At 42.3% G+C, this 13,543-nt stretch overlaps 1 protein-coding gene across 1 annotated transcript in view; it reads right to left on the minus strand.

Moving 5' to 3' along the window:
• Positions 1-3,089: 3,089 nt before the first annotated feature.
• The window catches only part of LOC146274995 (cadherin-18), a 38,692-nt gene continuing 28,238 nt past the window's right edge, over positions 3,090-13,543 (minus strand). The window contains exons 9-11 of the mRNA XM_084703684.1: positions 12,768-12,885; positions 7,481-7,732; positions 3,090-3,857 (exon numbers count right to left, since the gene is read on the minus strand). Coding sequence (XP_084559810.1) covers positions 3,334-3,857; positions 7,481-7,732; positions 12,768-12,885 — 894 coding nt within the window. The 3' untranslated portion in view covers positions 3,090-3,333. The remainder of the gene's footprint in view (positions 3,858-7,480; positions 7,733-12,767; positions 12,886-13,543) is intronic.

Here is a 13,543-nt window from a genome sequence, read left to right on the forward strand (position 1 = left end):
AAAGCAGGCATACTTGTACTATTACTCACAAGTTGGAGTGACTCAATATGTTATGACAACATAATATAATTCTTACTACGATCTCTCCTGTAATGTTCATCCCTTGTGATGATGAGAGAAGGGGATTTTCTACAGCATTCTGGCAAGAAATGAATAGTCTTGTTATTTATGTAACTCACTTGATCAGGGGTGTGTTCACTGGAACATTATATTAACATTCCCTCATTGGCTTTTTCATTTTGAACCTCATGATGTCTAGCATGAATAAGTGAATTTCTAGACTGTGGATCTCATATTGATGGTCGTTTTCCAGAAACTGGTGCGGTGGCTGAAATTAGTCACCCGTTGCTGAAGTGTACAACCGACGAGAGCAAGTTTACTGGGCTCTTTCAGGTCATCAATCTTTCTGACACATGCATTCTGAACCTTAATTTGAAATTTTCCCAGTCGTATATTGTCATTTTCCTCCATTTTGTGTGCGATTGTTGTCAACGTAGTATTAGGAGAGCATTTTCTAAATGGTACCACATGATATGTTGCTGCCTTTGTGCTTGATGGTCAGAATGATTTGCTACATGTAATGCAGTGGCTTAAGAAAACACAACCACTACCCTTCATGAAGTAGAAGGTCAGAGTTAACGTTATAGTTTCTATGGTAACCTGGCTAAAAAGTATAACTCTTACATAACTTTCCTGTTTAGTGTAGGGATCTAGTTTACTTTGTAACCTATCCATTTTAACCAACTTCCACTCTTTCTTTTGAAAGCACAATTTTACAATTTTGGCTCTATTTGTACACCACAACCCAATCTTAACTGCTTTAGCTGCTTGAAAGATTAAATCAACCACCTGCAGTTTAAGTTAATACCTTCATTATTCATTAGGAAACCCAAACTATACGGCAACACACACATCCGTTGTTTCAAACACAGCTGAACAGCAACAACAATGGCATAACATCACAACTGAAACCTTTTCAGGGGAAGAAATGAGTGACATCCCCACATCCCTTTATTTGTCAATGCCCCTTGCAAATCCTAGGATAACGTTGGTTTTACCATAAGAGAAAGAGAGAGACCTGGCATCACTTTGCATTAACCCTTGTCACAGTGACCCGAAGGTTCACAACGACCCATCGTTGTGCTGCGAAAACTTTACTCAATACAAAAACAAATAAAAAGCATTTTCTTTCAACCTTCGCACTGTCGGGGGTGTGAGACAGCCAGACAGTTCAAATAAAATGCTTCACTTTAGGGTAAAGTTGTCGCAACACGTGGGGGGGTCACAATGACCCGAAAATAAAACAAGGGTGAAGAACAATAGGGTTATTAACTGCCATGCAATTACATAACAATATACCTATGGTAACAACAAGATCCATTGGAATTGAGTGTTAGCTGAATATGTTATCTTTAGATAAATTTGTTTTAATATATAGGATTTAGAAAATGTACAACAAATTGTACGACGACAAAATCAAAATTATTGTTGAATCCAGTGCTGTAGCATATAGGGCCTTGCCTTGCAAGCAGCACTGATCTCCTCAGGAAACCTTACCACATATTTCTTCAAGCAGGCATCCTTGCAGTGCTTGTAAAATATTGTTCCGCCTTATCTCAACAACATATGGCATCTGTTCTGACAGATTAGGCTTCAATACTTCTTTAATCAGTGAGCAACATATCAATTCAGATGTAGACCTCTTCACTCTGGTTTCCTTTACCATGGTTATTTCTGCTAGCTCAACCCACAACACACTGTATTAATTAATGACATGAAACTCATATTTTAGGAGGTTGTTTGTGTACGCTCAATTAACGAACAAGTAACTAATTGCACGTAGATTAATTTGACAGGTCATTTATGAAATATTTGTTAACCTTCCTTCAAATAATATTTTTTTCAAGAGAATGAGCGAGACTTTATTATGAAGGCCATCTACTGTACTGTGTACAGTGCTGTGGAATGAGAAAAAGATTGTTGGTTGATGATATTTTAGAACAGGCACTGGAGGCTGTGGAGCTCAGTGCCTGACCAACACAAACTTGGAGGTCAAAATGATTACCTCCTGTTTAAATGAGATTCTTAATTGCATATGATGAAATGTGTTAATTGTAGCTATATCAATGAGAGCTGGCTTTTGTATTTCAGGCAGATTTGGACGCGCACACACACACATTACACACTTATGCATGTGCACACACACCACTTACATTTGCTCATGGAAGAAAGTCTGCAGGAACGCTACTCCCTATTATATCAATGGCTGCTTCACTTGTTTCTTTCCAAATTCTTCTCCCATCACCCATAACTTAGGACTGTACCCCTGTTTCAATGTCTTGACACAAATGTGAAAAGTCATGGGGGCCTTACCTCCCCCCCAGTCTTTCATCCTAAGGGTAAGAGGGAGAGAGAAAGAAAGACAATCAGACAGAGAGTAAGAGACAGAGAAAGAGAGAGAGAGTGAGGAGAAAAGTGCAGGAGAGAGTGAGGTAGAGGGACAGACATAGAGAGCAGCTAGCATAGGGTCTTTGAAATATTCATCAACCTCTCATCCCTTTATCCAGGCCCCCACCAGCGCAAGACCCAGGGGCCCAGGGGAGCATGACAGGCCATAGGAGAGGAAGGGGAGCCAGGCCGGGCGTCAGGCCTGCACTGCATAGCTAAAAACATACCACCTAAAACTGATGCAATTCCAACTCAATCTGATGTTTGCTTATAAATACAGTTTTTTGTTACTGCAGTTTTGTTATGTAAAGTTACCTCAGGTTGTACAGGGTGAAATGGTCCCTTTCTCATTTGTTACAATGATATACCAGGAACAAAATAATGATGTGCTATTTTTTACATTTCACCTGACATCCTTCAAATACTTAAGTTGTTCCATGCCCTGGAACCCACTGTGTGCTTCAAATTATCAGAAAATTCATCTTATGTTCTCCCCTGAAATAAAATGTAATGTGTGTATCCTCTCCAAGAAACTGAAGTAGACTTTGCATCACATACATTCCACTCATATGGAATTCAGGACTTTATTGAGCAATAAAAAATATACACCACGGAAAATATTATTTTCCTTTATCCGTTATTCTTGTATGTTCCCCACACAAAATCTGATAATTGAATTCCTCGGTGTGGACAACCCATGATCCAAAAGGACAGAAAGAAAAAACAGGGCAGTCAAATGGAAACAGTAGAAGTTTGGAGCAACTGGAACAGTTTGAAAGCATCTCGGTTCTGTTTATATTGTTCATGAAACCAGGAAAATAAATAGAGAAGAGAGCCATTCTGGTCCCCCCCAACCCAGACAGCAAAATAACATGTGAGCTTAGGCTAGGTCACCACCTCTGACTCTTCCTCTCCATAGAGTTCTGCTAGTTTTTGGAACTGCGGCCCCCAATCGTCCAGGTAAGTGTAGTCCTGTTCTGAGTGTGCTCCGGGGGAGTCCAGTGAGCTGATGGAGCCAGTGGGTGAGCCCTGGCCCTCATACGCATACGTCTGGAGGGAGTCGTACGGCGGCACGCTGCTATCCACGTCGGCTTCCACCAGTCTCTGTTTGATGAACTCCTGCACGTCCACCTGGTCCAGTTCCAGGGAGGACGAGGGGCTGGGACGTCCACGCGACGGCCCTCCTCTGCCGCCGCCGCGATGCCTGGCGTCCGGACGCACGTCCCGTCGGAACTTGAGCTCTTCCGCGGCGGCGGGGTTGCGCAGGGCGATGATGTCAAAGGCCTCCGTGTCCTCCTCGCCACCGCCCTCGTCGTCGTAGGTGACCACATTCTCGCGCACGTCCTCCTCCGAGATGATGAGAGGCTCTTTCTTGCTGCGCCTTAGCGTGATGAACAGGACCACGATGGCTGGAAGAGAAAGAAAGGAGTTGTGATGGGGGGAGATCAGTTAGCGAGGGAAGTGTGTGTCTTTGTGGGGCTGGGACACAACGATTGGTAAACAAACATTAATGAGAGTGACATCAACGAAACGTTTAGTTCGACAACATTCCTTCATTAGAGAGGACTTCAACATGGTTAAGACGTGCCAAATCCTGATTGCACGCTGATGCTGTTTTCATGTGCTGCTGTATTGGTAGCAAATTTGTCCCTCAACATAAATTAACACGTTGTTGTTCGTCAACAACCAACAAAATGAAAGTTAAAAAAAAAACGGCCTCTTTTATGTGCATATTTATCCGTTTTTCCATTAGGGCAACAAAGCTATTCAGCCGTTGAAGAGCTGTAAATCAATAATACACATTAGCCATCATTAGCATCGGCTGAGATGATGATTCTCTGAACGCAAGCTGGTAGGATGATGAGAGTCTCCCCATTATCATCTCTAGAGCAGATACAACATTGATTTGGGCCAAATATATTGTGTCTGTGACACAACAGAAAGGGTATCGTTTTTTATGTGTACTGTACTGTTTCTCACAGATGAATGACATTTGGGTAAGGAATTTAAATTGAGAAAATTAGAAAGAACCTTGAGCTCTTTTCTTCTGTAATATACAATATTGATGTGTACCATCAATAGCAGCACGGTCAACATTCAATCAAATTAAATAAAAGGCAAAAATCATAATTTCTTTACAGTATACTGTAGGGATGGCTGGTGCCTTGGAAATCACACTGTTTTGAGAAAGACGTAGTGCAGGTGGTAGACATCCTGCTCTTTATAACCTCTGCATGTCATTTACAGTAACACCAAACTATATTTAGAGGAGAAATAGACTCTGTGCATGAGGCAGGCCGCCAAACAATGAAACACGTTTTAATAAACGCAAGGTGAGAGCTGTCTCATCTCTGGAGTGGCCGCACCTTTAGCATCTGACTCATTTAAGAGAGAGAGAGAGAGAGAGAGAGAGAGAGAGAGAGAGAGAGAGAGAGAGAGAGAGAGAGAGAGAGAGAGAGAGAGAAAGAGAGAGAGAGACAGAGAGAGAGAGAGAGAGAGAGAGAGAGAGAGAGAGAGAAAGAGTGAGAGAGAGAGAAAGAGTGAGAGAGAGGAAGGAGAGGAAATGCAGGCCACAAGGCAGCACAGTAACTTTTTAAAAGGTCATTTTCCAGCTGTCTTTTCCAGCTCCTTTTCAGTAGCAAGTCATATTCTTTCCTTTACATATTATAGAGAAGTGTCAGGACATTGCAAAAGAGCAAAATCATGAACATATTGACAAAATTAAGATGCTGAATGTATTTAAGAAGAATAATCTATTTGTGACAGTTGGGGGGCATCAAACCTTTGTGTTTGAAAATTAAGGTTCAGAATGTATTTTCCTTATGTTGTAGTACTATGCAACACCACAGCAGTCTGGATACCATAACTACAATCCCTCCCTCCCTCCCTCCCTCCCTCCCTCCCTCCCTCCCTCCCTCCCTCCCTCCCTCCCTCCCTCCCTCCCTCCCTCCCTCCCTCCCTCCCTCCTTCTCGGCCGGAAAGGCTTTGTTTCTTTCACACTCCATTCATCACCTTATCTCAATTTTTCTCACCAGCCTCAATAGCTCACCACACCCTGTAATAAGGTCCAGATGCTTCTCTCTTTCTACCCCCCCCCCCCCCCTCCCTACCAGTTCTCTCTTTCTATCTCTCCCCCCTCCCATACCAGTTCTCTCGAACTCTCCTGCTCTGTCGGTCTCAGTCTCATGTCGAAGGCGATTAGTCATGCAGGGGCTGTCTCTCACTCATGCGTTGGCTTCCAAACAGTGATGATGGCCTTTTGTTCTCCTCCATGGTCAGCCGGCACAACCCTTGCGTGGAATGGGGCTGCTGCCGATATGAATATGCATCACCTTCACGCACCGGTGTCCGCGGATAATCGCTGAGGACGTACATGTGTGTGTGCTTAAGTGTGTGTGTTTGGTGTGTGTGCACCGGTGTAATTATGCACGCTCTTGCTCCGACCCGGTGTCCTACCGTTGTTCTGTTTGCACACTGGAGGACTATTTGCTTGTGTTTGGCTGGTGCACACCCACCCCCCGACCCCCCTACCATCGACACCGTAGCTGATGTTGCTGTTGTCTATGCCAGGTTTGATGAATGCTCTTTGATCTCAGACGATGAACTGTTTATATAAGCTGAGCAAGTAAAGGTGATGACGGGCCTCACGTCCTGATGGTAGACTATTATGACGCTGTGCACATTTAACTACTGCACATTTGCAGTGTCATAGCTGGCTTGTTTCTTAAAGCAAATTTACCTGATACGGACATTATCTAACCTAACAACTGTTTTTTTGAGATTATCCATTAGTAAGTAAGTAAGTACATTTTATTTATAAAGCACACTCTCAACACAGCAAGGCTGACCAAGGTGCCGAACAAAAGCACAAAAATAATAATACAATAAAAAAATATATAAAAAAACCACCATACAATACGTAGTTAAAACAAAATACAAAACAGTCAACAACAGCAAAACAAGTAACATCACAACTCAAGTAATGGGAAACGCCAGAACATATACGTGGGTCCTTAATCTGGATTTAAAAACAGACAATAAAGGAGCCTGCCTAATAGACAGTGGAAGCTGATTCCACAGCCTAGGACCAGCAACTGCAAAGGCCCTATCACCTTTGCGTATACAGCGTGATCGAGGGGTATATAAAAATAGCTTGTCCGCGGACCTCAGTGACCTAATGCAGTGGTTCCCAACCCTGGTCCTCAGGGCACCCCTGTCCTACATGTTTTAGATGTTTCCCTGCTCTAACACACCTGATTCAAATGAACGGGTCGTTATCCAGCTATGACCGTTCATTTGAATCAAGCAGGGAAACATCTAAAACATGCAGGACAGCTGTGTGCCTGTGCCAGGGTTGGGATCCACTGACCTAATGGGTGTGTGCAATTTTAAGAGGTCCGAGATATATGAAGGGGCCTGTCCATTAGTAGGTAGAAATAGATTCACATTTGTTAGTAAAAAATAAATAAAATACTCTGTTGTGGGTCAGGCCTACCCCCCCCCCCCCCCCCCCGCCATCCCAACAATAACAACTAGAAAAACACACAATGATAAGACGTGTCAGTAAATTTTCATATGATATCCAAGTCTTCTTCATCTCCCTCCCTCTCTTTCTCTTTCTCTCTAACCCTGTAATTCTCATGCTTTATCAATGCCCTGACAGCTACTCTGCACTTCGAAAATATACATTGTTCTCACTTTCACTTTCCATCCCCCTTTCTCCCTCTCTTTTTTCTTCTTTACACCCATAACCTCATCCTTCATTCACATCCCCTCCCCCATTTCTCATTCTGAATTCCAGTTGTGTCCTCACCCCTCCACTCATCCCTCTCTTCTTCTATACTGCCCTTGTCCTGTCATCTCTCTGTTCCTCTCCACTCTTTTCCTCTCTTCCTCTCTTACACTATCCCAACCAATCCTTCTGCCCCAACAGACCCCCCCCCCCCCAAACCTCCCCACAGGCATCTCTCCTCTGGTTGTCTCATTTCCTCCATTCCTCCTGCCTCACCCCAACCCCGCTTGACAAACCTACCCAGCAGGATGACAATGCACAGCAGGATGGCGATGAGAGCCCCCGTGCTGAGACCCGCCGAGGACAGGAAGGCCTCGCCCTGGCAGGTACGCAGCCTCCCGCTCCGCTGGCACGGGCACACGCGCAGGGTGAGCGTGCTGGTTCCACTCAGTGAGGGCTCGCCACCATCCCACACCACGATGGGTAGCTCATACAGCTCCTGGGACAAGCGGTTGAAGCGCCGCCGTCTGGCTATGATGCTGGCCGTGCTGTCTGCAAAATGACAGAACGGTAAATTAGATGTTTTGATGGGAAACGACTGAACATGAGCCATGACATTCTGGAGTGGCTGTGTCTCCTCTGCCTGCATTCCATCCACAGTGGAGGACCATGCTTTAACAGATGGACCATTACTGAAAGGATAAAGGAAATTATATACATTGACGAGACTGAAAAAAATATCGAAATCACAGTTTCTTTCTTTTCAGTCCTTTTCTAGGCATTTTGTCTGTCTTGTTTGCCTTCCCCTTGACATGTCTGCCAATAGAGCAGACCACCTTGAACAGCCAGTGTCATTCTACCCATAGCAAGAAGGTTCAAGATGAGATTTTGTAAAATTGAGAATGAGAGAAAACGTAGGTTGAGAGAAAGTTGCACACAGGAGATGGAGGAAATAAAGACCTACAGCTAAATCTGGTTTGTTTATTGTTAGTGTATTTTTCGTTGGTGCTCTGACCCAGATAGACCATTCATTTAATCTTCTAGTACATAGACATGGCCAACCACCTCACGCATCATGGAGAAAAACTGAACCACACCGAGAAAATAAACATACCCATGAATGAAGGACATAGACCTGTATTCGGCTATTAGGGTAACACCAGCTATTATTCAATATTAAGGCTTAAAGATTAAAATAAAATAAAAATAACTATTTGAAAACTGACAAATTTGAAGACAGAGCCTATGAATGAATAATGTTGTTGTTATGATAGAGAAGTAACTTCAGCCTTGGGGTTTTTTTTCCCACCGTTTAGTTACCTCAAATATTGTGCAGTGTAGGGTGATAATTATTTATTCTGAAAATGCATTTAAACCGTAAACAGTCTTTAGATTTGAGTAACGAAGAATATGACTGTAAACGCTTTTTGTGCCCGAGTAAAGAGTCAAGCTGCAGTGAGACCTCACCTCCCACTCTAAACTTTATTCCATGTCCAAGTGATGACAGCTGGAATGACAACTTGTTCTTCCAGCTTTATTGCCTTTGACTCACAGCATTACCACATCTTAGTTTTTGTTATGTCAAGTGAACCAAAGACCCATGACTTCTTAAATAGTTAAAAACGTAGTCTAAATGTTTCCTAAAAAAGGCTTCCTTCCTATAATGCAGCTAATTTTCAACCTGGATGTATGCTTTGGTTCATGCATTGTCCACGGCTTCATTTTCCATGTGCCAAGTTTGGTTATGCAACCAAGCCCCTGCAGTGTGCAATGGTAGCAGTATGAAGAACCAATGGGTATTCCCTCAGCATCGGGTTCGTTAAGCAGAAGTATGAGCCACTCAACAGCAAGTGGCTTGATTTCTCCATTGCCATATCCATTTGCTGGTGCATTCCTGCACTGAGTGAGACATCTTTTACGCAACGCGTAAGCATCCGTGTACAAAATTGATGTGTGAAAGAAAAAAGGAGGAACGGATAGAATTTTGGCAGGACCAAATGTTTTGTCAGTGGTAGGGAAAGCACAGAGTTTGCCTTTAATCTATTCTGTTGTGAATCTTATGAAACATGTTCTTCAGAGCTTCACAGTCATCACTTACAAATGAGCCATTGGCAGTTTACAGCTTGTTCATTGGATTTTTCATTTGTTCCTGTTTGTAATTTGATAATGATACAGTAGTTGTCATTGGTTCAGGTTCAGCATATTTTCAAATTCTTCTGAAGAACCGGCTAAGGTCCTATCTATCACATAACAGCCAAGATAATGTCATGTGTGAACAAAGATAACAAGTGCAAAACATCTCTAATGACATTTTACTTGGTTGACAAATCAATAATGAATGTTTAATGAATGCCAACATATGCATGAGAGTAGCGTTCAAATGTCATGTATTGTTTTGTTTTTATGGCTCATGCAATTCTGCAAGTATGTAATTAGTTTGATGTCAGCATAAGAAAGCATGTCAGAAAGAAATCTACATGACATTTTACTCATAGCATACATTTAGTAGGACTATGAGGTTGGTTTCTGTCCGGACTAACAATAGTTACCCTTTTTTTTTAAAATTAGATTTAGGAATGAAGTCTAGGAAAATCAGTCATATCCAACACTGTCACACAAAGTAAACTGATACCAGAAATAATAAACAGTTCCTAAGATTGCCAATGCTTTGATTATAGAACACTCATCATTTAGAAAATCTCAAATATTTTAGCACATTTTTGGTAATTGTGATTTGTTAGATTCAGATTAATTAGAAGTTGAAACAGTGCCTGCTTATCAGTAACATGTTAAAATAGCATAGGGAAATGAAGACAGATTCTAGATTCTAGATACAGTGTGTTCTGGAAGGCACTGACATTAGAAAATAAGGTCTGAAATGATAGAAAAAGAGGTGTCTGAATGACTCATTAAGCTCATTAAAAAATATCAACAACCTTGACAGATCTGCCTTTGACTGAGTGGATTAGTGTAGATCTTAAAATGTTCTCTATATGCAAACACAGGAAATATGCCATAAAATAAGCTGATCTGTTTAAGAATTTGAGCTGTTTAGAGATCACACACCCCAATTATCTACATAATAAAAAACAAATGCCACCAACAACAAGATGAAAATCAACAGAAAATGGAAATCAACGTCAAAGTTAGCATAGAATAACAATAGTACAACAAACACAGAGTGGGTATTTTTGCATTGTATTCTTTTAAAGAGCTTTACGGACAAAGAATGCTTGTACATTTCTCAAACAGTCGTGTCTCTAGCTTTCTGTACATTAACTGGAAACATGACTATTTAACAATGTTCAATTCTTCAATTTGGCCTTTTCCTTTGAGTGCTTATCCTTCCACAATGGTGAGTTAATGTGTGGACTTTGACTTGAAATTAAGGCAGATAATTATGATTCCTCCACACAAAACGAGGAGACAAAGTGTGAGAGACTCAGGTCAAGCAGCTCATGTCCTGTTGTTAAAAGCAACCCACCAGTTGTTGCTATAATAAACGCCTGAAAAAATTGCTTTTTGATTTAATCGTTTGAAAGGGAGCTGCAACTACTCTTCACCAGACTCCCATGGAATGGCTGGCAATGGGATTAAAATGCAGGTAATAGCTTTTAGGGATTCAGATGCAGTTATGAGCAGACAGCAAAATTGGATCCTGAAGTAGCTGTAATGCTTTAGTTAATGGCTGTTCTAAAACTTGCAAATGTTAAGTCAGCCAAACCAAGGCTGCCAGAGATACAGAGCACACGTGGGTCTCTCAGAGCAGGAGACAGACACAAAGAGTGTAAAACCTTCAGGCCAATCACAATCAATTCACAGTTTAAATTCACACAGCATTTCATTCTTTCTTTATAAAAAAAGAGCATACTGCAGCAACAAATCATAGATGCAGTTAGCCGGGGGAGGGGGAGGGGGGGGTGCAGTTAGTCTGGGGGAGCAGTAGTTTGATGGTCTTTTCATCAACATCTTCACAACACAGATAATGATATTAGAGGACTGGGATGAATCCTCCTAAGACTGTCCGACTGTGGAGCAGTGTATCAGGGATGAAAGGGACACACACAGTACCTCGTCAGGATCATTTTTAACCCTAACAAACAACGGTACCAACAGCATAATATTTTCCCACTGCCTACCTCACAGAGCTAAATATGAAAGCTAAATATGACACCCTGCGAGAGAAGACGGTTTCAAGAACAAAAGCACATGCCAGAGCTTGCAACTGTGGTGATGCAACTTTCAATGATGGTATAAGTGAGTCTGCAAATTGAGCAGCCGTATGTGAAAAATTTGCATGGGTTCCACTGTGTGTGTGTTAGAGTTAACTCATTTGAGGTAGAATCACACAATCCGATTGTCTCTTATTCTGTCACACATTCAACCACACTCTACAACTTTCCACCATGACATTTTCTTAAAATGCCACCACTTTCTCAGGTAATGCAGTGCTCGATTTACACATTCAAAGCCTCTATTTTGTATAGCTCAGAACAACAGGATTTTAAAGTTTGAAATAACTGCTCTTTAAGCTGCAAAAGAGTATTAAGAAAATGATGATGTACTGCATGCTGATAATCAAAGTAGCAGGTGACTGGGTGTGACCGTTGAGGATCAGATATATTCCTCACACTACACATACTTTAAGCAATCTTGGGAGCATGGGCAAAAACAGTGTGGTGCAATGCCATCTTATTTTCTTTTCACTTTTGTCCAGTGTATTTCCAATTTACTTGCTTTTGGCTTTCACCACTAAACCTGGGTGGTTAAGCAATCAACATTCAGTTGGCAATCGCTGTTGAACCAGTCACATCTTGAGATGCAGGGTGGAGAGAAGGGGATGCAGCCCAGTGAGTGCCACTTAAATTAAATAAAAAATACAGTAAAACCAAGCTGTGCACCAGCACTAAGGGCGTAGCAGGCTAGCAGAGGTTGGTGGTGGGAAGCTGCTGGACTTAGGGTTCAACTTATCTCCTTTTATCACATTGATTTTCTCGTTTTTTCCTCTCTTTATTTGCTCTCTATTTCTCTCATTCTCCTCTCTTGCTCTCTTTCTGGCGGTTCATCCAAGGAGGAGCATTGGTGAGATTCGTCTCCCAGGGCTACCCCGGCTCCGTCTGGCTGAGAGCTTTAAAAGCCCTGTGATTGCAGACTGAGACCAACCTGGGGGCTAGGTATCCACCTGAGACCTGGCCAGTTGCTATGGTAACCCTCATCACTGGCCTTTGCCGCCACACAATAAGGTGAGGGAGGAAGGGAGGAAGAAGAGGAACTGAGCAGGTAATCCTTTTGACAACACAACGGCCCAACATGCCAACCCTACCAAGGCGCCAGTGTTTTATGAAACACTCCCCCCCAGAAGAATATCCTGTGGATATGAGGGGCCCCACACATGTCAACAAGGGATAGAGGAATTGATAGTCCACATTAGTAATTACAGATTGGGGGTCTTTGGAAAATATTGTGTGGTGTTGAATGTTGGAATGCTTTGGTAGGGATATATGCCCCAATGACAGAGCAGAAAAAAAGAAAAAGACAGAAGGAAACTCATAAGAAATGCCCAAAACATATTGAACTTGGTAATTACCTTCATTGTCCTTCAGGGTGAAGTTGGGATTAACCGGTATTTCGCTAGGCAAAGCGAAGGAGAATCGCTTTCCGTTTGCAAAGTCATCCTTATCCAATGCAGTGATAGTTTGGATTATCTGTTGTTCAAATTGAGACGTAAAAAGATACATTAAAACCTCTTACACCTACATACAGCAATACATACCAATTATTACATGATTACCATACTAATAATTAACATCATACAAAACATTGCCATCAAAGGCATAACCACACCTCAACACTTCACTAAGGAGAAAACTACAGAGAAACACAAGAGCAAAAATTCAAGACTGTCAAAACAATCATATGCGGGTAAGGTTTGAACATGAATATTGGCATCAATAATTGGAGAAAATAAGTGTATTTTTTATTTTTTGACTGTGGACCAGCCTCCTATTTCTTACATGATAGGGGGGGGGATAATAGTAGAAGACTACAGGTCTTGGGAATGCTATGTAGCCAGAGAGAGCTAACATCAAAGACGTGACACAGGACCCTCTCACATTGACCCCTTTGCCATTTGTGTCATCTTGTTCCCCTTAATTGGTAAGAGGCTGAGATCCAGTGCAGGGAGAGTCACCCTGGGAGAGAAGCGACCTGCCAGACCTTGCCACCACAGGTGGGGGTGGGATGGGGGGGTCGGGAGGTGTGTGCCACCCCCATTATATACGAGAGGAGAGCTGTATAGGGACCCTCATAGTTCAACCTGGTGGTCAACTGCACTTGTGACATTTGGCATCTGTGATAATTGAT

This window comes from Hypomesus nipponensis, chromosome 8 (assembly GCF_054491055.1).
Source record: "Hypomesus nipponensis isolate SF chromosome 8, ASM5449105v1, whole genome shotgun sequence".
NCBI classification, from domain to species: Eukaryota; Metazoa; Chordata; class Actinopteri; order Osmeriformes; family Osmeridae; genus Hypomesus; species Hypomesus nipponensis.